The sequence below is a fragment of the Xenopus tropicalis genome, chromosome 9 (assembly GCF_000004195.4).
Source record: "Xenopus tropicalis strain Nigerian chromosome 9, UCB_Xtro_10.0, whole genome shotgun sequence".
NCBI classification, from domain to species: Eukaryota; Metazoa; Chordata; class Amphibia; order Anura; family Pipidae; genus Xenopus; species Xenopus tropicalis.
Window position 1 is genome coordinate 2,570,551 of NC_030685.2, and position 24,532 is coordinate 2,595,082.

The 24,532-nt window shown below is 53.0% G+C and overlaps 2 protein-coding genes across 5 annotated transcripts; one reads left to right on the plus strand and one right to left on the minus strand.

Annotated features, from left to right (window-relative positions):
* pagr1 (PAXIP1 associated glutamate-rich protein 1) lies at positions 1–6,983 on the minus strand. The gene is given in 4 exon segments (NM_001102877.1): positions 1–367; positions 1,037–1,119; positions 2,055–2,470; positions 6,775–6,983. Coding segments are annotated over 3 exon segments (639 nt in total). The 5' UTR covers positions 2,426–2,470; positions 6,775–6,983; the 3' UTR covers positions 1–182.
* Positions 6,984–7,408: 425 nt separating this feature from the next.
* On the plus strand, positions 7,409–15,301 carry kif22 (kinesin family member 22). 4 transcript variants are annotated; one of them, XM_031892573.1, is made up of 14 exons: positions 7,409–7,731; positions 8,638–8,841; positions 9,896–10,023; positions 10,106–10,266; positions 10,362–10,571; positions 11,350–11,580; positions 11,721–11,874; positions 12,307–12,433; positions 12,551–12,719; positions 12,882–13,158; positions 13,408–13,475; positions 14,105–14,302; positions 14,446–14,505; positions 14,673–15,301. In XM_031892573.1, the coding sequence occupies exons 1-14, from the start codon at positions 7,706–7,708 to the stop codon at positions 14,700–14,702; spliced, it is 2,043 nt and encodes a 680-aa protein (XP_031748433.1). In that variant the 5' UTR covers positions 7,409–7,705; the 3' UTR covers positions 14,703–15,301.
* Positions 15,302–24,532: the final 9,231 nt, after the last annotated feature.

Below are 24,532 nucleotides of genomic sequence, written 5' to 3' on the forward strand. Positions count from 1 at the left end.
TATTTGCAGTCTTTTATAATAAAATAAATGTAAGTAAGGGAACAATAAACACACAGAGCAGCCCCATGGGAAGGGAACAGTCACTTGGCACATCCGTATCCACTCGGTGCCTCTCAGGCGGGTCGGACAGTAAATATGGCAGCGCGACTACACTGGCGCCATTAAACACCCCCCACCCCCGCTCAGTATTTCCGCTGACGAGGGAAGATGGCAGAGGAGCGTTTTGGGGTTGGAACAGAGTCGGGGTCCATGTCAAACAGGTCGCGCCCAGTTTTCAGGATTTGTTCTTCAATCTTCTTGTGCCGCTTCATGTCGGACAGAACCTTGTCCAGTCGGGCCTCTCTCTTCTGGCTGCGCCCGGTGCTCCCTGCTCAGTGACAAGAGGGAGGGTTCAGTACAAAATCAGAACCGATACCAGAGACACCCTGGCTTAGTGGGACACAGAGGAACCCGGATCCTGGAAGATCCAAATTCACATCTGTTCCACAGAGCTCCATAATGTGTGGCTGGGGCCCTGGCTTGTCACTAAATACTACCCCCCCCCCCAATATTAACCCTATCTGTAAATGGCCCCTTTATTGGAGCTCCCTACAGATCCTCTCAGGTCCCTGTCTGGGTTTCTAATGAGGGGTGGGCGTGTCCTATCGGTCCCTGCCAGAAGCACAGTAGGAGGGGGAAAGCCAATCACAGCCCTGCAGTCACACAAGCACAGACAGGCTTCAGTACCCTATCAGGTTAGCCTAGCTGCTGATTGGTTCCTATCCTACAGTGCCGCTGGCCCCTCTGCACAGCCTGGGAAAGGAGGCAGCAGGAAGTGGAAGAGATGGGCGGGGCTAGCAGGGTTTTAGGGGAAAATCTTAATAAATCGGTCAGAAAAACAACTTTTTTAAAGCACATTTCTTCTATATCTAGAGGAGAATAAGGTATTTGCACATTGTTTTTCACATAATACGTCTCCTTTAAATAGAATGATGTTGCCACTCCCCCCCGTCAGTAGCGCCCCGCTGCTCCACCCCACCATGACATCAGCACTTACCTGGCGTTCTCCGACGGTCAATCAGAGAATTTTTAGGGGTCACTGGTTCATCGTCAAAATCAAACTCAGTGGGAATGTTGGGCCTGAGGAAGGAGAAAGTGCGGGTGTTACTGTGAGCCAATGGGGGAAATGTCACGGTTGGTATCTGCCCTGTGCATCACCCGACGGCCCAACTCTGAGCCCCAACCCTACAGCACTCCCTATGTGCCCCACTCCAGGCTCCCCACCTGCCCCACTCCAGGCTCCCCACCTGCCCCACTCCAGGCTCCCCACCTGCCCCACTCCAGGCTCCCCACCTGCCCCACTCCAGGCTCCCCACCTGCCCCACTCCCGGCTTCCCACCTGCCCCACTGCAGGCTCCCCACCTGCCCCACTGCAGGCTCCCCACCTGCCCCACTCCAGGCTCCCCACCTGCCCCACTCCAGGCTCCCCACCTGCCCCACTCCAGGCTCCCCACCTGCCCCACTCCCGGCTTCCCACCTGCCCCACTCCCGGCTTCCCACCTGCCCCACTCCCGGCTTCCCACCTGCCCCACTCCAGGCTCCCCACCTGCCCCACTCCAGGCTCCCCACCTGCCCCACTCCCGGCTTCCCACCTGCCCCACTCCAGGCTCCCCACCTGCCCCACTCCAGGCTCCCCACCTGCCCCACTCCCGGCTTCCCACCTGCCCCACTCCAGGCTTCCCACCTGCCCCACTCCCGGCTTCCCACCTGCCCCACTGCAGGCTCCCCACCTGCCCCACTGCAGGCTCCCCACCTGCCCCACTCCAGGCTCCCCACCTGCCCCACTCCAGGCTCCCCACCTGCCCCACTCCAGGCTCCCCACCTGCCCCACTCCCGGCTTCCCACCTGCCCCACTCCCGGCTTCCCACCTGCCCCACTCTTAGCTCTCTAAGCCCCCAGTTCTGAGCCACATTAGCTGACAGCTTGCCACCAGTGTCCCAGTTGTACGTTACAGCGAGGCCTTGCTCTAAGCTTACAATGCCACATTACGACGGTGCTCTATGGGCAATACTTACGTCTCCTGCTCTTCTTCCTCCTCCTCTGCCTCCTGATCGGATTCGTTATCCAGAGGGTCGGGTTCAGGGGTGGGGGGCCGGCGAAGCAGTATGTCCACTTGCAGAGGCAGCGTTCCCTCGCTGGCCAACAACTCATACAGTTTTTTAATGTCTTCCGGAGGTGGGATCCACCCCTCAGGTTCCTCGACCTCCTCATCACTGCACGCTATGCACCAGTCCTCCCCTTCCTCTGCTTCCCCCTCCTCTTCCTCTTCTCCATGTTCTTCCTGCTGTTCTTCTGCTTCTCCCTCTTCCACTTTCTGCTGTTCTTCCACCTCTTCCTCCTCCTCCTCTTCCCCTTCTCCTCCTTCCTTTACAGCCAAAGACTCCATGCCAGCCGTCACCTTCTCCTCCCCATCCTCAGATGCCTCCTGCATCTAAACAGAAAGCACAAGGATGGTTACAGGGTCCCTGGGTGCCACATTGGGTGATCATGACATCATGGTGCAAGAGCCTATGTTTCTATGGAACTTTATTGATGTAAAACAGTTGAAAAAAAGGAGATAAAACTGGGGGCAGATTGGGGAGGCCTGAGGCTCCTCTGTGAGCAAATCCTGCTCACAAGGCAATACGGGAGCCCATTACAATACCAGGCAATACGGGAGCCCATTACAATACCAGGCAATACGGGAGCCCATTATAATACCAGGCAATACGGGAGCCCATTATAATACCAGGCAATACGGGAGCCCATTATAATACCAGGCAATACGGGAGCCCATTATAATACCAGGCAATACGGGAGCCCATTATAATACCAGGCAATACGGGAGCCCATTATAATACCAGGCAATACGGGAGCCCATTATAATACCAGGCAATACGGGAGCCCATTATAATACCAGGCAATACGGGAGCCCATTATAATACCAGGCAATACGGGAGCCCATTATAATACCAGGCAATACGGGAGCCCATTATAATACCAGGCAATACGGGAGCCCATTATAATACCAGGCAATACGGGAGCCCATTATAATACCAGGCAATACGGGAGCCCATTATAATACCAGGCAATACGGGAGCCCATTATAATACCAGGCAATACGGGAGCCCATTATAATACCAGGCAATACGGGAGCCCATTATAATACCAGGCAATAAGGGAGCCCATTATACCAGGCAATACGGGAGCCCATTATAATACCAGGCAATACGGGAGCCCATAATAATACCAGGCAATAAGGGAGCCCATTATACCAGGCAATACGGGAGCCCATTATAACAGGCAATACGGGAGCCCATTATACCAGGCAATACGGGAGCCCATTATACCAGGCAATACGGGAGCCCATTATAATAACAGGCAATACGGGAGCCCATTATAATAACAGGCAATACGGGAGCCCATTATAATAACAGGCAATACGGGAGCCCATTATAATACCAGGCAATACGGGAGCCCATTATAACAGGCAATACGGGAGCCCATTATAATACCAGGCAATACGGGAGCCCATTATAACAGGCAATACGGGAGCCCATTATAATACCAGGCAATACGGGAGCCCATTATAATACCAGGCAATACGGGAGCCCATTATACCAGGCAATACGGGAGCCCATTATAATACCAGGCAATACGGGAGCCCATTATAATACCAGGCAATACGGGAGCCCATTATAATACCAGGCAATACGGGAGCCCATTATAATACCAGGCAATACGGGAGCCCATTATAATACCAGGCAATACGGGAGCCCATTATAATACCAGGCAATACGGGAGCCCATTATACCAGGCAATACGGGAGCCCATTATACCAGGCAATACGGGAGCCCATTATAATACCAGGCAATACGGGAGCCCATTATACCAGGCAATACGGGAGCCCATTATAATACCAGGCAATACGGGAGCCCATTATAACAGGCAATACGGGAGCCCATTATAATACCAGGCAATACGGGAGCCCATTATAATACCAGGCAATACGGGAGCCCATTATAACAGGCAATACGGGAGCCCATTATAACAGGCAATACGGGAGCCCATTATAACAGGCAATACGGGAGCCCATTATAATACCAGGCAATACGGGAGCCCATTATAATACCAGGCAATACGGGAGCCCATTATAACAGGCAATACGGGAGCCCATTATACCAGGCAATACGGGAGCCCATTATACCAGGCAATACGGGAGCCCATTATAATACCAGGCAATACGGGAGCCCATTATAATACCAGGCAATACGGGAGCCCATTATAATACCAGGCAATACGGGAGCCCATTATAATACCAGGCAATACGGGAGCCCATTATAATACCAGGCAATACGGGAGCCCATTATAATACCAGGCAATACGGGAGCCCATTATAATACCAGGCAATACAGGAGCCCATTATAACAGGCAATACGGGAGCCCATTATAACAGGCAATACGGGAGCCCATTATAACAGGCAATACGGGAGCCCATTATAACAGGCAATACGGGAGCCCATTATACCAGGCAATACGGGAGCCCATTATAACAGGCAATACGGGAGCCCATTATAATACCAGGCAATACGGGAGCCCATTATAATACCAGGCAATACGGGAGCCCATTATAACAGGCAATACGGGAGCCCATTATAATACCAGGCAATACGGGAGCCCATTATAATACCAGGCAATACGGGAGCCCATTATAATAACAGGCAATACGGGAGCCCATTATAACAGGCAATACGGGAGCCCATTATAACAGGCAATACGGGAGCCCATTATAACAGGCAATACGGGAGCCCATTATACCAGGCAATACGGGAGCCCATTATACCAGGCAATACGGGAGCCCATTATAACAGGCAATACGGGAGCCCATTATAATAACAGGCAATACGGGAGCCCATTATAATAACAGGCAATACGGGAGCCCATTATAACAGGCAATACGGGAGCCCATTATAACAGGCAATACGGGAGCCCATTATAATACCAGGCAATACGGGAGCCCATTATAACAGGCAATACGGGAGCCCATTATAATACCAGGCAATACGGGAGCCCATTATAATACCAGGCAATACGGGAGCCCATTATAATACCAGGCAATACGGGAGCCCATTATAATACCAGGCAATACGGGAGCCCATTATAACAGGCAATACGGGAGCCCATTATAACAGGCAATACGGGAGCCCATTATAATACCAGGCAATACGGGAGCCCATTATAATACCAGGCAATACGGGAGCCCATTATAACAGGCAATACGGGAGCCCATTATAATACCAGGCAATACGGGAGCCCATTATAATACCAGGCAATACGGGAGCCCATTATAATAACAGGCAATACGGGAGCCCATTATAACAGGCAATACGGGAGCCCATTATAACAGGCAATACGGGAGCCCATTATACCAGGCAATACGGGAGCCCATTATACCAGGCAATACGGGAGCCCATTATACCAGGCAATACGGGAGCCCATTATACCAGGCAATACGGGAGCCCATTATAATAACAGGCAATACGGGAGCCCATTATAATAACAGGCAATACGGGAGCCCATTATAACAGGCAATACGGGAGCCCATTATAACAGGCAATACGGGAGCCCATTATAATACCAGGCAATACGGGAGCCCATTATAACAGGCAATACGGGAGCCCATTATAATACCAGGCAATACGGGAGCCCATTATAATACCAGGCAATACGGGAGCCCATTATAATACCAGGCAATACGGGAGCCCATTATAATACCAGGCAATACGGGAGCCCATTATAATACCAGGCAATACGGGAGCCCATTATAACAGGCAATACGGGAGCCCATTATAACAGCATACGGGAGCCCATAAACCAGGCAATACGGGAGCCCATTATAATACCAGGCAATACGGGAGCCCATTATAACAGGCAATACGGGAGCCCATTATAATACCAGGCAATACGGGAGCCCCATTATAATACCAGGCAATACGGGAGCCCATTATACCAGGCAATACGGGAGCCCATTATAATACCAGGCAATACGGGAGCCCATTATAACAGGCAATACGGGAGCCCATTATAACAGGCAATACGGGAGCCCATTATAATACCAGGCAATACGGGAGCCCATTATAATACCAGGCAATACGGGAGCCCATTATAATACCAGGCAATACGGGAGCCCATTATAATACCAGGCAATACGGGAGCCCATTATAATACCAGGCAATACGGGAGCCCATTATAATACCAGGCAATACGGGAGCCCATTATAACAGGCAATACGGGAGCCCATTATAATACCAGGCAATACGGGAGCCCATTATAACAGGCAATACGGGAGCCCATTATAACAGGCAATACGGGAGCCCATTATAACAGGCAATACGGGAGCCCATTATAATACCAGGCAATACGGGAGCCCATTATAATACCAGGCAATACGGGAGCCCATTATAACAGGCAATACGGGAGCCACAGTCAAATGTAAAGACTTGGGGAGCAACACAAGCACCATAAAAGTTCATGGAGGAGCCAAATAAGGGCTGTGATTGGCTATTAGGGGCCTCTTTGCACCCTATCAGCTTACAGGGGCTTTATTTGGTAGGAAATCTTGTTTTTATTCAGCCAAAACTTGCCCCCAAGTGAGGAATTCATATAACTCCCTGGTTTGGGGGCACTGAGAGCAACACGCTGCCCGGGAGCCACTGGTTGGGGGTCACTGCCCTATGGGAATGGGGCCAAACTCACTTTCACTCAGGAAGGTTCCACTCGCAGGGATCAGCCGTAGGTTTAGCGCCCAGAGCTGCTCATACCCAGCCCGCTGTGCGCACAGGAAGTGGCCGCGCTCGCCCGGAGCATGACGGGACCACTGACGCCACTCTCGCCCCGCACACTTGGTTCCTGGGTCCGTACCGCAAAATATCCCGCACCCACTGTCAGTGATCCCGAAATTCGCGTCAGGGCCAGGAAGGGTTACTAGATTGGGAGACCAACTTAACTTCCTGTTTTGGCGCAAAATGGTGGGAATGGATGTCCGACCGCGGCCATCTTTGTTTTGGGAACCGAGCCAGTCTCGAGTGTAACGCAGTGAGGGATAATTGTAACGATTTCCCTCAATCATTAGGTTGGAGTTAAGCCAAGACCCGGTGTCAGAACAACTATTGTGTAGAAAGACAATAGGCAGTTTGGCCTTGGTTGCCATGGAAACACATATCCGTCTTATGACGAAGAACAAATAAAGAACTTGCGGCCCGAGGGCCTACCCTATGACGAACTTTGACCCCGACTCCCACATGCAAGCATTTGATTGGCTATTAGTATTATGTCTCTTAGCCGTAGAGAGCACTAAGTTCATTCCATGGTGGGAGGCGGAGTCCGATTCGCATCACGTGGTGTAAACTCCGAATTTGAATGAGCCAGTCAGGCGCTTGTGTGCGTGCCAGGCCTCGTTTACGCGCAAACCTGGGCCACGTGAACGCTCCTCGCCTTTCTATTGGCTGGACGCACGCTTCGCCGCCAAATACGAAAAGGAGGTACAGTAACCGGTCGGGTTTGTGAGGCCCCGACAGCCAGAAGCGGAAATCGGAGCTGTAACGTCCCAGTCGGGAGGGATTATTGTATCGTGTGGTCAACTCCAGAGCGTGGTTCTTAAGGCCCGACAGTGCCTAGCGAGTGGGGAATGGTTCTTACCGGGCCTCCCCAAAGGTGAGAGCCTTCCCCGCTATACATATCTGTTACACGGCTTATCCCTCCCAGCAGCCACGGGAGTTCCATGAAAGCTCATTTCCGGTTCCCTAGTGTGTAACGCACCAATATGTCCCCCAGCACCAGATCTCTACCATTCCATTGGCTTCAGTCCCTACCAATGCCTGCACATTGTACAGCTCGGAGCCATAGGGAGTGTAGCTTTAGGCCAGGGCTCCTCAAACCCTTTCAGCAGGCTGTTGGGGGGGGGGGTGTCCCCATACTATGGCCCCCCTGCTCCCCATACTATGGCCCCCCTGCTCCCCATACTATGGCCCCCCTGCTCCCCATACTATGGCCCCCCTGCTCCCCATACTATGGCCCCCCTGCTCCCCATACTATGGCCCCCCTGCTCCCCATACTGTGGCCCCCCTGCTCCCCATACTGTGGCCCCCCTGCTCCCCATACTGTGGCCCCCCTGCTCCCCATACTGTGGCCCCCCTGCTCCCCATACTGTGGCCCCCCTGCTCCCCATACTGTGGCCCCCCTGCTCCCCATACTGTGGCCCCCCTGCTCCCCATACTGTGGCCCCCCTGCTCCCCATACTGTGGCCCCCCTGCTCCCCATACTGTGGCCCCCCTGCTCCCCATACTGTGGCCCCCCTGCTCCCCATACTGTGGCCCCCCTGCTCCCCATACTGTGGCCCCCTGCTCCCCATACTGTGGCCCCCCTGCTCCCCATACTGTGGCCCCCCTGCTCCCCCCTGCGTCCTTGTGTCAGACAATAGTGGGGGCCGGGTAAATTACCTTGGGGGGGACGTACCTGACCGCGGCTGTAGTTTGAGGATGCCTGGTTTAGGCTTTATAGTCTGAGCCATATTTTCTCCCTATGATCTCCCATGGAAGCTTGACAACTCTGTGTTTGTAGGGAGTCGGTCAGTATGGCCAAGCGGGTGAGCATTCTGGATCAGCACAAGAAGCCGTCCTCGGCCCGGGTGCGTGTTGCCGTCAGACTGAGGCCCTACATGGAGAAAGAGGATGAGAAAGCGCCCGCCGCGTGTGTCCGGGGCCTGGACTCGCAGTCGCTGGAGATTGTCAACTGGAGGAATCAGCTAGAGACCATGCAGTACCAGTAAGTGAGGGCATCGCCGTGCTAGTGGGTCCGTGTAACATTGGTGTTTCAGGGCACCTCTGCCTAATTGTGCTGCTGGGGGGGGTGCTGGGCATGATCATCATGCTGGGGGGGGTGCTGGGCATGATCATCATGCTGGGGGGGGGTGCTGGCATGATCATCATGCTGGGGGGGTGCTGGGCATGATCATCATGCTGGGGGGGGTGCTGGGCATGATCAGCATGCTGGGGGGGTGCTGGGCATGATCAGCATGCTGGGGGGGGTGCTGGCATGATCAGCATGCTGGGGGGGGGGTGCTGGGCATGATCAGCATGCTGGGGGGGGGGGTGCTGGGCATGATCAGCATGCTGGGGGGGGGGTGCTGGGCATGATCAGCATGCTGGGGGGGGGGGTGCTGGGCATGATCAGCATGCTGGGGGGGGGTGCTGGGCATGATCAGCATGCTGGGGGGGGGGTGCTGGGCATGATCAGCATGCTGGGGGGGGGTGCTGGCATGATCAGCATGCTGGGGGGGGGGTGCTGGGCATGATCAGCATGCTGGGGGGGGGGTGCTGGGCATGATCAGCATGCTGGGGGGGGGGTGCTGGGCATGATCAGCATGCTGGGGGGGGGGTGCTGGGCATGATCAGCATGCTGGGGGGGGGGTGCTGGCATGATCAGCATGCTGGGGGGGGGGTGCTGGGCATGATCAGCATGCTGGGGGGGGGTGCTGGGCATGATCAGCATGCTGGGGGGGGGGGTGCTGGGCATGATCAGCATGCTGGGGGGGGTGCTGGGCATGATCAGCATGCTGGGGGGGGGTGCTGGGCATGATCAGCATGCTGGGGGGGGGGGGTGCTGGGCATGATCAGCATGCTGGGGGGGGGGGGGTGCTGGGCATGATCAGCATGCTGGGGGGGGGGGTGCTGGGCATGATCAGCATGCTGGGGGGGGGGGGGTGCTGGGCATGATCAGCATGCTGGGGGGGGGGGTGCTGGGCATGATCAGCATGCTGGGGGGGGGGGGTGCTGGGCATGATCAGCACACTGCTTATTATCTCTACCCTTATGCGCAGGTTTGATGCCTTTTATGGTGACAGCGCCACTCAGCGGGAGATCTACATGGGCTCTGTGTGCCACATCCTCCCGCACTTACTGATTGGCCAGAATGCCAGTGTTTTTGCTTATGGGCCCACAGGGGCAGGTAAGGGCTTTGGTGACATTCAGGTAGGTGGGCGCATAGCTGGCTAACAGAGGGTTGTATATGACCTGTCCTGTTCTCTCAGGAAAAACTCACACCATGTTGGGGAACCCCAGTCAGCCTGGCGTGATCCCTCGGGCAGTGAGGGACTTGTTGCAAATGACCCGGACAGCAGCCGGCGGCCATGAGAATGAGAACTGGACTTACACCATAACAATGTCTTATGTGGAGATCTACCAGGAGAAGGTAAGTGACTCCTCAGGCAGTTATGGCTGCCCCTGCTATGTGTAGTTCCAGCAGAGTGGGGCGGCACCGACCGGCATTGGGATCTCTCTTTCCAGGTCATGGATTTGCTGGAGCCCAAAAACAAGGACCTCCCCATCCGAGAGGACAAAGACCATAACATCCTGATCCCAGGTGTCACCCAGAAAACCATCAACTCCTTTGGGGATTTTGATGAGCATTTTATCCCTGCCAGCCAGAACCGCACCGTGGCCTCAACGAAGCTGAACGACCGCTCCAGCCGCAGCCATGCTGTGCTACTGATCAAGGTGCAGTCAGGCCTCTAATACATAGCTTGGAACATGAAGCAATGATCAACTTATGGAACCTTTGGTTTTACATCCCTTTAAAGGAGACATATTGGATAAATGGGAAAAACCCTAACCCTGTAGGCAGTTATAAATAATATCCGGTGCTGGTTTCCCTTTGGGCTAAACATTAACCCTATCTGTAACAATGGCCCCTTTATTGGAGCTCCCTATAGATCCTCTCAGGTCCCTGTCTGGGTTTCAAATGAGGGGTGGGCGTGTCCTAACGGTCCCTGCCAGAAGCACAGTAGGAGGGGGAGAGCCAATCACAGGTCAGCCTAACTGCTGATTGGTTCCTATGCTACAGTGCCGCCGGCCCCCCTGCACAGCCTGGGAAAGGAGGCAGCAGGAAGTGGAACAGATGGGCGGGGCTAGTGGGCTTTTGGGAGTATTTCTCAATAAATCAGTCCGAAACCACAACTTTCTAAAGCACGTTCTTCTATGTTTAGAGGAGTATACTGGCACATTCTTAATTTTCACATATGTCTCCTTTAAGGGCGCAAACACAACTAAAATTTGCCCTAGTGCCAGAATTCATGTCCACCAATCAGGTGTTTGATTTCACTATTGTTATGCTAATATACCTATCAAAACTAGTTGGCTAGTTTGCAAGCAGGGGATCAGTAACTATTGGGTAGAACCTGTGAGCCTGTTCCTTATGGCAGGTACTAATGGGATCCCACTACAATGAATGGTAGTTTGTTCCTCTCTGATACCTTCTATGTTTTGCCTTGTGTAGGTACAGAAGAGTCAGCAGGTTTCGCCATTCAGGCAGCTAACTGGGAAGCTCTACCTCATAGACTTGGCTGGGTCGGAAGATAACCGGCGCACTGGAAACCAAGGAATCCGGCTCAAGGAGAGCGGCGCCATCAACTCCTCCTTATTCACGCTCAGCAAAGTGGTCGATGCTCTGAACCAGGGGCTGCCCCGAATCCCTTACAGAGACAGCAAGCTGACCCGATTGCTGCAGGTGGGGCCTTGTGTTAGAGTGCTGCTACTGCGATGAGAGTGCAGCCACTTGGGCATTGGGGGCCGTTAAAGAGTAATAGGTTTTACTGCTCGTTGTTCCTGTGTGTAATATGGAAACCAATGTGATAATGTCTTTGCCAGGATTCCCTGGGAGGAACCGCCCACAGTGTCATGATCGCCAACATCGCCCCAGAGCAGAAGTATTACTTCGACACCCTGACAGCTCTGAACTTTGCTGCCAAATCCAAGCAGATCATAAACAAACCTTTCAGCCAGGAAACCACCCAGTCCATAGGTACGCAGCATCCCCATGTGCCTCTATCATTCCTGGAGCCCAAAGGGGCCCTGAATCCTGCAGCTTAATATGGAAATAATACAAGTTTATGAACAGGGTCCTCTTGGTCAGTATTTATCTGTTGCTTTGATGCATGCACCTTCAGTTGTACAATGCTGCTGAATAAATTGGTCCTTTATACATGGCGGGGTAATAATGTGCCTCCTGTAGCTTCATCTGGATGTGCCACAAGGTGTCGCTGTTTTCTCTTATTCCTCTGTTTCTTATTGGTGTGAGAGATAGGGCTCCTGTTAGTTTCCCCAGCTGGTATTGATAAGAACAGTGACACCTAGTGGCAAGCTTGGGTATTGTATCTGAACCTTTCTGTTGTGCTGCTGTAACATTTGTGTATTTGTACACGTGTACATCTCTTTTATTCCTTTGCTAATGCAGCAGCTCTGCCGGCCATGAAGAGGCCTCGGGAGGAGGCAGAAACCGCAGCAGGTTCTCGGCAGAGAAAGAAATCAAAAACAGACTCGACAGAGTCATCTCCCAATACTTCAATGGACGCGGCGTCCAAGTGAGTTGGTTTCTTGGGAGACCTTTAGGCATTGCCATTCATAGTCTGTTTCCTTGTTTGCATGTTGATAGAAGTGGAAGGTCAAGTCACCCTTTAACCATGTACTGCCCTCTTCAGGCGGAAACTCAATTTGGCGGCGCTTGACCCTGCTGTGGTTGAGAGGCTGCTGAAACTGGATAAGATCCTGACAGAGAAAGGAATGAAGGAGGCCCAGCTCTTAAGTACCCCTAAGAGAGAGAGAATGGCTCTGCTGAAGAAATGGGAGGAGAGTCAGATGGAGATAGAGGTGAGAGGGAATGTGCAGGGTTCCCACTGGGGCAGAACCTTGGATAACTGGCTGGGTGTTTGAGCACTAAGGGTCACATGTGTTTATTATGTATAAATGTCCCTGCCCTAATCTGAGGGTACATTGGTCTCACTGATCCTCATATTCTCTGTGTGCCATTAGAGGCTAAAGGAGAAGCAAAAGGAGTTGGAGCAGAAAGCCATTGAAGCAGAGGCTCGACTGGAGAAGTCCACTAACTCTGACTGCAACCTATCAGACTCCAGCGTCAGTGAATGCACCTTCCGGGCCCCCCTCAGGGGTAGAAACACATCCACAGCAAAGGCCAAGAAGGTTCTGCGTGTGCTGCCCATGCAGGGTGAGCATCCAGGGGCAAATGGAGGAGTCTTGGCTACAGAGAGACATGTGGACCCTGAGAGTGAGCGCTCTGAGACTCTCTTGGGTAGGGGTCGACTTGGGGTTCAAACAGTCCCATTTTTTGCCCTTGCAGAAAGGGTTAAAGCACCAAGAAAGGGATTTATGATTAACAACGGGAGCATACCCTGTGGGCTATGTTTAACTGGAGGTACTTGCTGTAGATGGAGCAGACTTGGGTTGTACCCTGTGACTACACCAATGCCAGATCAGTGCCAGATCATTGCCCTCACTGCTGCCAGTCTGACCTCTTCCAATCACTTGTGCTTTCTCTCAGGGAACAGCCAGTTACAGAGCACCATAGAGGAGGGCATCCCAGTCTTTGAGAAGAAGAAGAAGAAACCGGTGAGCAGTTGTGATGGAGAACTGGGGCTTCTCACAGAATTCCATCCTATGGGGGGGTTCTAATATCACAATTCCTAGTTTGAAACTATTGACAGACTGCCAATAATCATCTAGCACAGGGGTGCCCAAAAGGTAGATCATCTGAAAGTTTATGGTAGACCTCGAGGTGAAATGCAGTAGGAGGACTCCTGCCACTTATCCCCCCCCACATACTGGAGCTTTTGAGTCTGGCTGCTCAAGCCCATCCGTCTTTGTAGTTTCATCCCAGTATAGAAGATTGTCCCCACCGGGCTGCTGTATATATTTGTTAATACTTGTGTGCAGGCTGCAAAGTGGGCCATAAAGAAGTAAAAACTACTACAATCAACTTGAATAATGTTATGTGGGCATTAAATGTGAATTTGGCACTGCATTTATTTATTGCTATGTGTATTTGTTAAACCTCTTTTTCTTATTGCACCAAATGAGAGACGTTGCACTATTTTAACTGTGGTAGATCTCATGATGGAGGCCAGGGGGCAAGTGTAGATCACAGGGTGACAGTCTGGGCACCCCTGGTCTAGCAGGTCTGCTAATAGGTACACGGTTGGGCAGAAATGAATGTGTTAGCTCTTTGACAATCCCCGTAGGTCTCATGTGACGGGCGGGAGAACCAGCCCACGTGGGAAGTGAATGTGCGGACAGACCTGCTAGAGAGCGGCAGGGAGAGAATCCTGAAACTGCTCAACACCGGCTCCGTCAAGGAACTGAAATCCCTGCAGAAGATCGGAGACAAGAAGGCCAAGCTGATCATTGGCTGGAGAGAGGTCAATGGGCCCTTTAAAAATGTAAGTGCTTGACTGGGGGCCCTGCAGTACAATTCTGCTGTGGGTTCCTGCGAGCAAGTTTCTTGCTTTTATCTGCCATGGAACAGTATTTGGGTGACCCGTTCTGTGCCCAAACTACATATCATGTGTTCTGGTACTTACAGGTGGAAGACTTGGCATCTTTGGAAGGGATCTCTGCTAAACAAGTAACATCCTTTATAAAGGTAAGAACCCCCTGCTTCCTTCTCTATAAGGGGCTCTAACACAGCGGGGGGGGGGGGGGGGGATTTGTGGGAGGAGAGAGAGGCAGGCTGCTGCTAGTTGGAGGGGTAAATTCCTGCACCACCTCCTCAGTGGGGCGACTGATGCTCAATCTTCTCTGTAACTGCAGGCAAACATCCTGAGCATCATTGCCAGCTGAACCTCCAACCTGTGACATCATCAGACCGCGGCCAATCCCTGGCATGGGCCCTGCTCATTAAAAGACGCCAAGGACCACTTATTTTATCCCTCACCAGTCGTCTTGAAATGCCAGAGCCCTGTGTGGCAGAACTCTGAAGTGTGAATCTATGGCGAGTTTGGATATCTGTGTAGCCTGCAGCAAACACGAGCCAAATGCACCCCCCTGCGACTCCGGCCCAAATGAGCGCAACGCAGAGACTCTGGCTAAACTTTTATTCTATTTTATTATGAGCTGATGTCTGTATGTACGTAGCTTGAGTGAATGAGTGCCCCAATGGGGTGAGAGTGGTGCTGCCATATGGTTTCTCTGGGGCTGAGAGTGACTTGATGTCTCCATGCTGTGAGGCAGCAACATATAAACCACTGGCTCTTGTGTAAATATATATATATATATATTTTAGTAATTATCTACTCCAGTACCTGTGTGCTTTGGCAGCCTCAACTGTGGGTTCTGCAGAGAGGTTCTGCTAAACTTTTTATCTTCCGTGCGTTCATCACGTTATTCCATAAATCAAGTCTGTGTCTTTTTGTGAAATAAAACATTGTGTTTTTTTTTTTAATGTATTTGTCCATATTCTTTTCTATATTGTATTTTATTATTAATGTTATCAGGGACAGGCTCGGTCTGTACCTAATGTAGGGGAAGCAATGGCTGCACAGTATCAGGACAGGCTCAGGCAGGGGTGGGTCTGTACCTAATGTAGGGGAAGCAATGGCTGCACAGTATCAGGACAGGCTCAGGCAGGGCTGGGTCTGTACCTAATGTAGGGGAAGCAATGGCTGCACAGTATCAGGGACAGGCTCAGGCAGGGGTGGGTCTGTACCTAATGTAGGGGAAGCAATGGCTGCACAGTATCAGGACAGGCTCAGGCAGGGCTGGGTCTGTACCTAATATAGGGGAACCAATGGCTGCACAGTATCAGGGACAGGCTCAGGCAGGGGTGGGTCTGTATCTAATGTAGGGGAAGCAATGGCTGCACAGTATCAGGACAGGCTCAGGCAGGGTGGGTCTGTACCTAATGTAGGGGAACCAATGGCTGCACAGTATCAGGGACAGGCTCAGGCAGGGGTGGGTCTGTATCTAATGTAGGGGAAGCAATGGCTGCACAGTATCAGGGACAGGCTCAGGCAGGGGTGGGTCTGTACCTAATGTAGGGGAAGCAATGGCTGCACAGTATCAGGGACAGGCTCAGGCAGGGCTGGGTCTGTATCTAATGTAGGGGAACCAATGGCTGCACAGTATTAGGGACAGGCTCAGGCAGGGCTGGGTCTGTATCTAATGTAGGGGAACCAATGGCTGCACAGTATTAGGGACAGGCTCAGGCAGGGGTGGGTCTGTATCTAATGTAGGGGAAGCAATGGCTGCACAGTATCAGGACAGGCTCAGGCAGGGCTGGGTCTGTATCTAATGTAGGGGAACCAATGGCTGCACAGTATCAGGGACAGGCTCAGGCAGGGGTGGGTCTGTACCTAATGTAGGGGAAGCAATGGCTGCACAGTATCAGGGACAGGCTCAGGCAGGGGTGGGTCTGTACCTAATGTAGGGGAAGCAATGGCTGCACAGTATCAGGACAAGCTCAGGCAGGGCTGGGTCTGTACCTAATGTAGGGGAAGCAATGGCTGCACAGTATCAGGGACAGGCTCAGGCAGGGCTGGGTCTGTACCTAATGTAGGGGAACCAATGGCTGCACAGTATCAGGGACAGGCTCAGGCAGGGCTGGGTCTGTATCTAATGTAGGGGAACCAATGGCTGTACAGTATCAGGGACAGGCTCAGGCAGGGGGGGTCTGTATCTAATGTAGGGGAAGCAATGGCTGCACAGTATCAGGACAGGCTCAGGCAGGGCTGGGTCTGTACCTAATGTAGGGGAAGCAATGGCTGCACAGTATCAGGACAGGCTCAGGCAGGGGTGGGTCTGTACCTAATGTAGGGGAAGCAATGGCTGCACAGTATCAGGACAGGCTCAGGCAGGGGTGGGTCTGTACCTAATGTAGGGGAAGCAATGGCTGCACAGTATCAGGGACAGGCTCAGGCAGGGCTGGGTCTGTACCTAATGTAGGGGAACCAATGGCTGCACAGTATCAGGGACAGGCTCAGGCAGGGCTGGGTCTGTACCTAATGTAGGGGAAGCAATGGCTGCACAGTATCAGGGACAGGCTCAGGCAGGGGTGGGTCTGTACCTAATGTAGGGGAAGCAATGGCTGCACAGTATCAGGGACAGGCTCAGGCAGGGGTGGGTCTGTATCTAATGTAGGGGAACCAATGGCTGCACAGTATCGGGACAGGCTCAGGCAGGGCTGGGTCTGTACCTAATGTAGGGGAAGCAATGGCTGCACAGTATCAGGACAGGCTCAGGCAGGGGTGGGTCTGTACCTAATGTAGGGGAACCAATGGCTGCACAGTATCAGGACAGGCTCAGGCAGGGGTGTGTCTGTATCTAATGTAGGGGAACCAATGGCTGCACAGTATCGGGACAGGCTCAGGCAGGGGTGGGTCTGTACCTAATGTAGGGGAACCAATGGCTGCACAGTATCAGGGACAGGCTCAGGCAGGGGTGGGTCTGTACCTAATGTAGGGGAAGCAATGGCTGCACAGTATCAGGGACAGGCTCAGGCAGGGGTGGGTCTGTATCTAATGTAGGGGAACCAATGGCTGCACAGTATCAGGGACAGGCTCAGGCAGGGCTGGGTCTGTACCTAATGTAGGGGAACCAAAGGCTGCACAGTATCAGGGACAGGCTCAGGCAGGGCTGGGTCTGTACCTAATGTAGGGGAACCAATGGCTGCACAGTATCGGGACAGGCTCAGGCAGGGCTGGGTCTGTACCTAATGTAGGGGAAGCAATGGCTGCACAGTATCAGGACAGGCTCAGGCAGGGGTGGGTCTGTATCTAATGTAGGGGAAGCAATGGCTGCACAGTATCAGGACAGGCTCAGGCAGGGTGGGTCTGTACCTAATGTAGGGGAAGCAATGGCTGCACAGTATCAGGGACAGGCTCAGGCAGGGCTGGGTCTGTACCTAATGTAGGGGAACCAATGGCTGCACAGTATCAGGACAGGCTCAGGCAGGGGTGGGTCTGTATCTAATGTAGGGGAACCAATGGCTGCACAGTATCAGGACAGGCTCAGGCAGGGCTGGGTCTGTACCTAATGTAGGGGAACCAATGGCTGCACAGTATCAGGGACAGGCTCAGGCAGGGCTGGGTCTGTACCTAATGTAGGGGAACCAATGGCTGCACAGTATCAGGGACAGGCTCAGGCAGGGCTGGGTCTGTACCTAATGTAGGGGAACCAATGGCTGCACAGTATCAGGGACAGGCTCAGGCAGGGCTGGGTCTGTATCTAATGTAGGGGAAGCAATGGCTGCACAGTATCAGGGACAGGCTCAGGCAGGGGTGGGTCTGTATCTAATGTAGGGGAAGCAATGGCTGCACAGTATCAGGGACAGGCTCAGGCAGGGGTGGGTCTGTATCTAATGTAGGGGAAGCAATGGCTGCACAGTATCAGGGACAGGCTCAGGCAGGGCTGGGTCTGTATCTAATGTAGGGGAACCAATGGCTGCACAGTATCAGGGACAGGCTCAGGCAGGGCTGGGTCTGTACCTAATGTAGGGGAAGCAATGGCTGCACAGTATCAGGGACAGGCTCAGGCAGGGGTGGGTCTGTACCTAATGTAGGGGAAGCAATGGCTGCACAGTATCAGGGACAGGCTCAGGCAGGGGTGGGTCTGTACCTAATGTAGGGGAAGCAATGGCTGCACAGTATCAGGGACAGGCTCAGGCAGGGGTGGGTCTGTATCTAATGTAGGGGAACCAATGGCTGCACAGTATCGGGACAGGCTCAGGCAGGGCTGGGTCTGTACCTAATGTAGGGGAAGCAATGGCTGCACAGTATCAGGACAGGCTCAGGCAGGGGTGGGTCTGTACCTAATGTAGGGGAACCAATGGCTGCACAGTATCAGGACAGGCTCAGGCAGGGGTGTGTCTGTATCTAATGTAGGGGAACCAATGGCTGCACAGTATCGGGACAGGCTCAGGCAGGGGTGGGTCTGTACCTAATGTAGGGGAACCAATGGCTGCACAGTATCAGGGACAGGCTCAGGCAGGGGTGGGTCTGTACCTAATGTAGGGGAAGCAATGGCTGCACAGTATCAGGGACAGGCTCAGGCAGGGGTGGGTCTGTATCTAATGTAGGGGAACCAATGGCTGCACAGTATCAGGGACAGGCTCAGGCAGGGCTGGGTCTGTACCTAATGTAGGGGAACCAATGGCTGCACAGTATCAGGGACAGGCTCAGGCAGGGCTGGGTCTGTACCTAATGTAGGGGAACCAATGGCTGCACAGTATCAGGACAGGCTCAGGCAGGGCTGGGTCTGTACCTAATGTAGGGGAACCAATGGCTGCACAGTATCAGGGACAGGCTCAGGCAGGGCTGGGTCTGTACCTAATGTAGGGGAACCAATGGCTGCACAGTATCAGGACAGGCTCAGGCAGGGCTGGGTCTGTACCTAATGTAGGGGAACCAATGGCTGCACAGTATCAGGGACAGGCTCAGGCAGGGGTGGGTCTGTATCTAATGTAGGGGAAGCAATGGCTGCACAGTATCAGGGACAGGCTCAGGCAGGGCTGGGTCTGTACCTAATGTAGGGGAAGCAATGGCTGCACAGTATCAGGACAGGCTCAGGCAGGGTGGGTCTGTACCTAATGTAGGGGAAGCAATGGCTGCACAGTATCAGGGACAGGCTCAGGCAGGGGTGGGTCTGTACCTAATGTAGGGGAACCAATGGCTGCACAGTATCAGGACAGGCTCAGGCAGGGCTGGGTCTGTACCTAATGTAGGGGAAGCAATGGCTGCACAGTATCAGGACAGGCTCAGGCAGGGTGGGTCTGTACCTAATGTAGGGGAAGCAATGGCTGCACAGTATCAGGGACAGGCTCAGGCAGGGCTGGGTCTGTACCTAATGTAGGGGAAGCAATGGCTGCACAGTATCAGGGACAGGCTCAGGCAGGGCTGGGTCTGTACCTAATGTAGGGGAACCAATGGCTGCACAGTATCAGGGACAGGCTCAGGCAGGGCTGGGTCTGTACCTAATGTAGGGGAAGCAATGGCTGCACAGTATCAGGGACAGGCTCAGGCAGGGCTGGGTCTGTACCTAATGTAGGGGAAGCAATGGCTGCACAGTATCAGGGACAGGCTCAGGCAGGGCTGGGTCTGTATCTAATGTAGGGGAACCAATGGCTGCACAGTATCAGGGACAGGCTCAGGCAGGGCTGGGTCTGTACCTAATGTAGGGGAACCAATGGCTGCACAGTATCAGGACAGGCTCAGGCAGGGCTGGGTCTGTACCTAATGTAGGGGAAGCAATGGCTGCACAGTATCAGGGACAGGGTCAGGCAGGGCTGGGTCTGTACCTAATGTAGGGGAAGCAATGGCTGCACAGTATCAGGGACAGGCTCAGGCAGGGCTGGGTCTGTACCTAATGTAGGGGAAGCAATGGCTGCACAGTATCAGGGACAGGCTCAGGCAGGGCTGGGTCTGTACCTAATGTAGGGGAAGCAATGGCTGCACAGTATCAGGGACAGGCTCAGGCAGGGCTGGGTCTGTATCTAATGTAGGGGAACCAATGGCTGCACAGTATCAGGGACAGGCTCAGGCAGGGCTGGGTCTGTACCTAATGTAGGGGAACCAATGGCTGCACAGTATCAGGGACAGGCTCAGGCAGGGTGGGTCTGTACCTAATGTAGGGGAACCAATGGCTGCACAGTATCAGGGACAGGCTCAGGCAGGGGTGGGTCTGTACCTAATGTAGGGGAAGCAATGGCTGCACAGTATCAGGGACAGGCTCAGGCAGGGGTGGGTCTGTACCTAATGTAGGGGAAGCAATGGCTGTACAGTATCAGGGACAGGCTCAGGCAGGGGTGGGTCTGTACCTAATGTAGGGGAAGCAATGGCTGCACAGTATCAGGACAGGCTCAGGCAGGGGTGGGTCTGTACCTAATGTAGGGGAAGCAATGGCTGCACAGTATCAGGGACAGGCTCAGGCAGGGCTGGGTCTGTACCTAATGTAGGGGAAGCAATGGCTGCACAGTATCAGGACAGGCTCAGGCAGGGGTGGGTCTGTACCTAATGTAGGGGAAGCAATGGCTGCACAGTATCAGGACAGGCTCAGGCAGGGGTGGGTCTGTACCTAATGTAGGGGAAGCAATGGCTGCACAGTATCAGGACAGGCTCAGGCAGGGGTGGGTCTGTACCTAATGTAGGGGAAGCAATGGCTGCACAGTATCAGGGACAGGCTCAGGCAGGGGTGGGTCTGTACCTAATGTAGGGGAAGCAATGGCTGCACAGTATCAGGACAGGCTCAGGCAGGGGTGGGTCTGTACCTAATGTAGGGGAAGCAATGGCTGCACAGTATCAGGGACAGGCTCAGGCAGGGCTGGGTCTGTACCTAATGTAGGGGAAGCAATGGCTGCACAGTATCAGGACAGGCTCAGGCAGGGCTGGGTCTGTACCTAATGTAGGGGAAGCAATGGCTGCACAGTATCAGGGACAGGCTCAGGCAGGGCTGGGTCTGTACCTAATGTAGGGGAAGCAATGGCTGCACAGTATCGGGACAGGCTCAGGCAGGGCTGGGTCTGTACCTAATGTAGGGGAAGCAATGGCTGCACAGTATCAGGGACAGGCTCAGGCAGGGCTGGGTCTGTACCTAATGTAGGGGAAGCAATGGCTGCACAGTATCGGGACAGGCTCAGGCAGGGCCAGTTTGCATCTCCTGTGGAGTTACCATTAAAAGTAGAACTAAAGCTTTAACTAAAGAAATATGCTAGAAATATTATACATTTTTGTTTTGTGCTTCCGTAGCAGGAAAGATCTGTGCCCCTGAAGATGCCCCAGTAGCCCCCCATTTTATCTGCTGATTCCCTGCAAATACCTGTGTATACAGAATGTCCCAATAATAAGGCTGAGAGTATATACTTTTGATTATTAGTACATGGCAGCTCTGACACCAGTGCAGTCAGCACCAGAATTTAATAAATCAGCCCCATAGCTTATATGAGAGGACAACATCAGATTCTGCTTGATAATTTGCAACAGCCCCTAAGCTCAGATTCTCACCAGCTGCCCAAAGCACACTGAGTATGTGCAGTGCCACTGACACTCCTAACAGAATCCAAGATGGGGAGCAACTGTAGCAACTGTAGAGACCGAGATGCTGAACCTTTAGGCCAGTAAGATCAGTATATGAGATGTGGCAGAGGTTTTGCCCCTGGGCATTATCAGGCAGGGCTGGCTGAAAGCGGGCAAGGATGTAGGCACCATAAGGAAACTCCTCCTTGTCTTCTGAAGAGTCAGAACCAGCAGTGCAGAAAAGGACTAACTACTATCAATAGCAACTACATTTATAACTGTTTATCAGAGAGAGGCCCTGTGCTAGCGAGTGATTGGCTACCCCTGTGGCAAGCAGTGTTTATCCTAACCAGTTGGTCAGGGCATTCCAGCCAATCAGCTTCCAGCTCCATAGAGTATAAGGGTGACGCCCTCCCTGCCATGTCGCCGTTCCATCAGTGGCACCAGTCTATCTGAGCCGCTCTCCCTTTAGCTTTTGCCCCCTGATCTATTTTGGTCTCTTGTTGTTGCAGTTGGGCAGTCACGTGCGATTTCACTTATGTATCCATTACAGCAGCAAGCGGCAATTACACAACTACAACTCCCAGAATCTGCTGGATATTGGAGGCTGCTGGGATTTGCAGTTCACTATCTGCCTTAGGATGATTTATGGGAGCAGTGAGTCCTTCTGTAATGGATTTATATGAGCAATGCTTTACCCGGCAGGAAGTGCAATGTGCAAGAGAACAATGCTTTACCCGGCAGGAAGTGCAATGTGCAAGAGAACAATGATTTACCCAGCAGGAAGTGGGATTTGCAAGAGAACAATGCTTTACCCGGCAGGAAGTGGATGGTGCAAGAGAACAGTGCTTTACCCAGCAGGAAGTGGGATGTGCAAGAGAACAATGCTTTACCCGGCAGGAAGTGGGATGTGCAAGAGAACAATGCTTTACCCGGCAGGAAGTGGGATGTGCAAGAGAACAATGCTTTACCCGGCAGGAAGTGGGAGGTGCAAGAGGACAATGCTTTACCCGGCAGGAAGTGGGATGTGCAAGAGATCAATGCTTTACCCGGCAGGAAGTGGGAGGTGCAAGAGGACAATGCTTTACCCAGCAGGAAGTGGGATGTGCAAGAGAACAATGCTTTACCCAGCAGGAAGTGGGATGTGCAAGAGAACAATGCTTTACCCGGCAGGAAGTGGGATGTGCAAGAGAACAATGCTTTACCCGGCAGGAAGTGGGATGTGCAAGAGGACAATGCTTTACCCGGCAGGAAGTGGGAGGTGCAAGAGAACAATGCTTTACCCGGCAGGAAGTGGGATGTGCAAGAGAACAATGCTTTACCCAGCAGGAAGTGAGATGTGCAAGAGATCAATGCTTTACCCAGCAGGAAGTGGGAGGTGCAAGAGAACAATGCTTTACCCAGCAGGAAGTGGGAGGTGCAAGAGAACAATGCTTTACCCGGCAGGAAGTGAGATGTGCAAGAGATCAATGCTTTACCCAGCAGGAAGTGAGATGTGCAAGAGATCAATGCTTTACCCAGCAGGAAGTGGGAGGTGCAAGAGAACAATGCTTTACCCAGCAGGAAGTGGGAGGTGCAAGAGAACAATGCTTTACCCAGCAGGAAGTGAGATGTGCAAGAGATCAATGCTTTACCCAGCAGGAAGTGAGATGTGCAAGAGATCAATGCTTTACCCAGCAGGAAGTGGGAGGTGCAAGAGATCAATGCTTTACCCAGCATGAAGTGAGATGTGCAAGAGATCAATGCTTTACCCAGCAGGAAGTGAGATGTGCAAGAGATCAATGCTTTACCCAGCAGGAAGTGGGATGTGCAAGAGATCAATGCTTTACCCAGCAGGAAGTGGGAGGTGCAAGAGGACAATGCGTTACTGAGCATACCGGGCACATAAGTAGCTTAGCCCAAAGTATTGATGTTTATTTCCCCCATTTACACACTTATATAATGAATTCAGGTGCCCAGACTGAGTCCAGCAATAACCCCGAATGATTGCCTCAGCCTTCCTCCTGCCTAACGAGCCGCCATTATACAAACTGCAGTTCTGCTCCTTTAACTGCAGCCGCTCCGATCTGTCGGCGGAGAAGTAAATGCCTGAGCCGGGGAGGAGGGGCGAGCGGAACGTCCCCTTTAATGCAGGAGAAACCATTTCGCACAGGGGAGAGGGGTGGGCTTAGTGTTTAGTCGCAGGGCTAATGCAGCCATTTTGCAACGGTTACCTCTGCGCCTGGGCTGGGGGAGGAGGGGTTCCGTGCAATATCCCCTTTGAGGTTTGCGGGGGAGGGAGACTACAGACTCCTGTCATATTTATCCGCAGCCATTTCCCTCCAAACAATCCCCCGCCTCCTTTCTGCCCTGTAACGGTCCCCCACCCCCGCACTTGTGTTTGGTTCGTTCCCAGCTCCGCAGACAAAAGAATCCAATAATGCAAAGCTCAGGGCTCCTGATCTGCACCCACTCCCCCTCCTTCCCTGCCGCGATGGTTCGGTCCCATTTGCTGGGAATTTGCAGAGAGAGGGGGTGGGGTCAGGCAGGGTGAAAGGTCACAGCAGCTGCCATGTTATGTCTTAGTAAATAATGCAAAAATCATCGGAAAGGAGGAGGGAGGAGAGAGACTGAGGGAAGGAGAAGGGGGAAAAGCGACATTGTCTGTAATCTGTGGGGGGGGAGGGG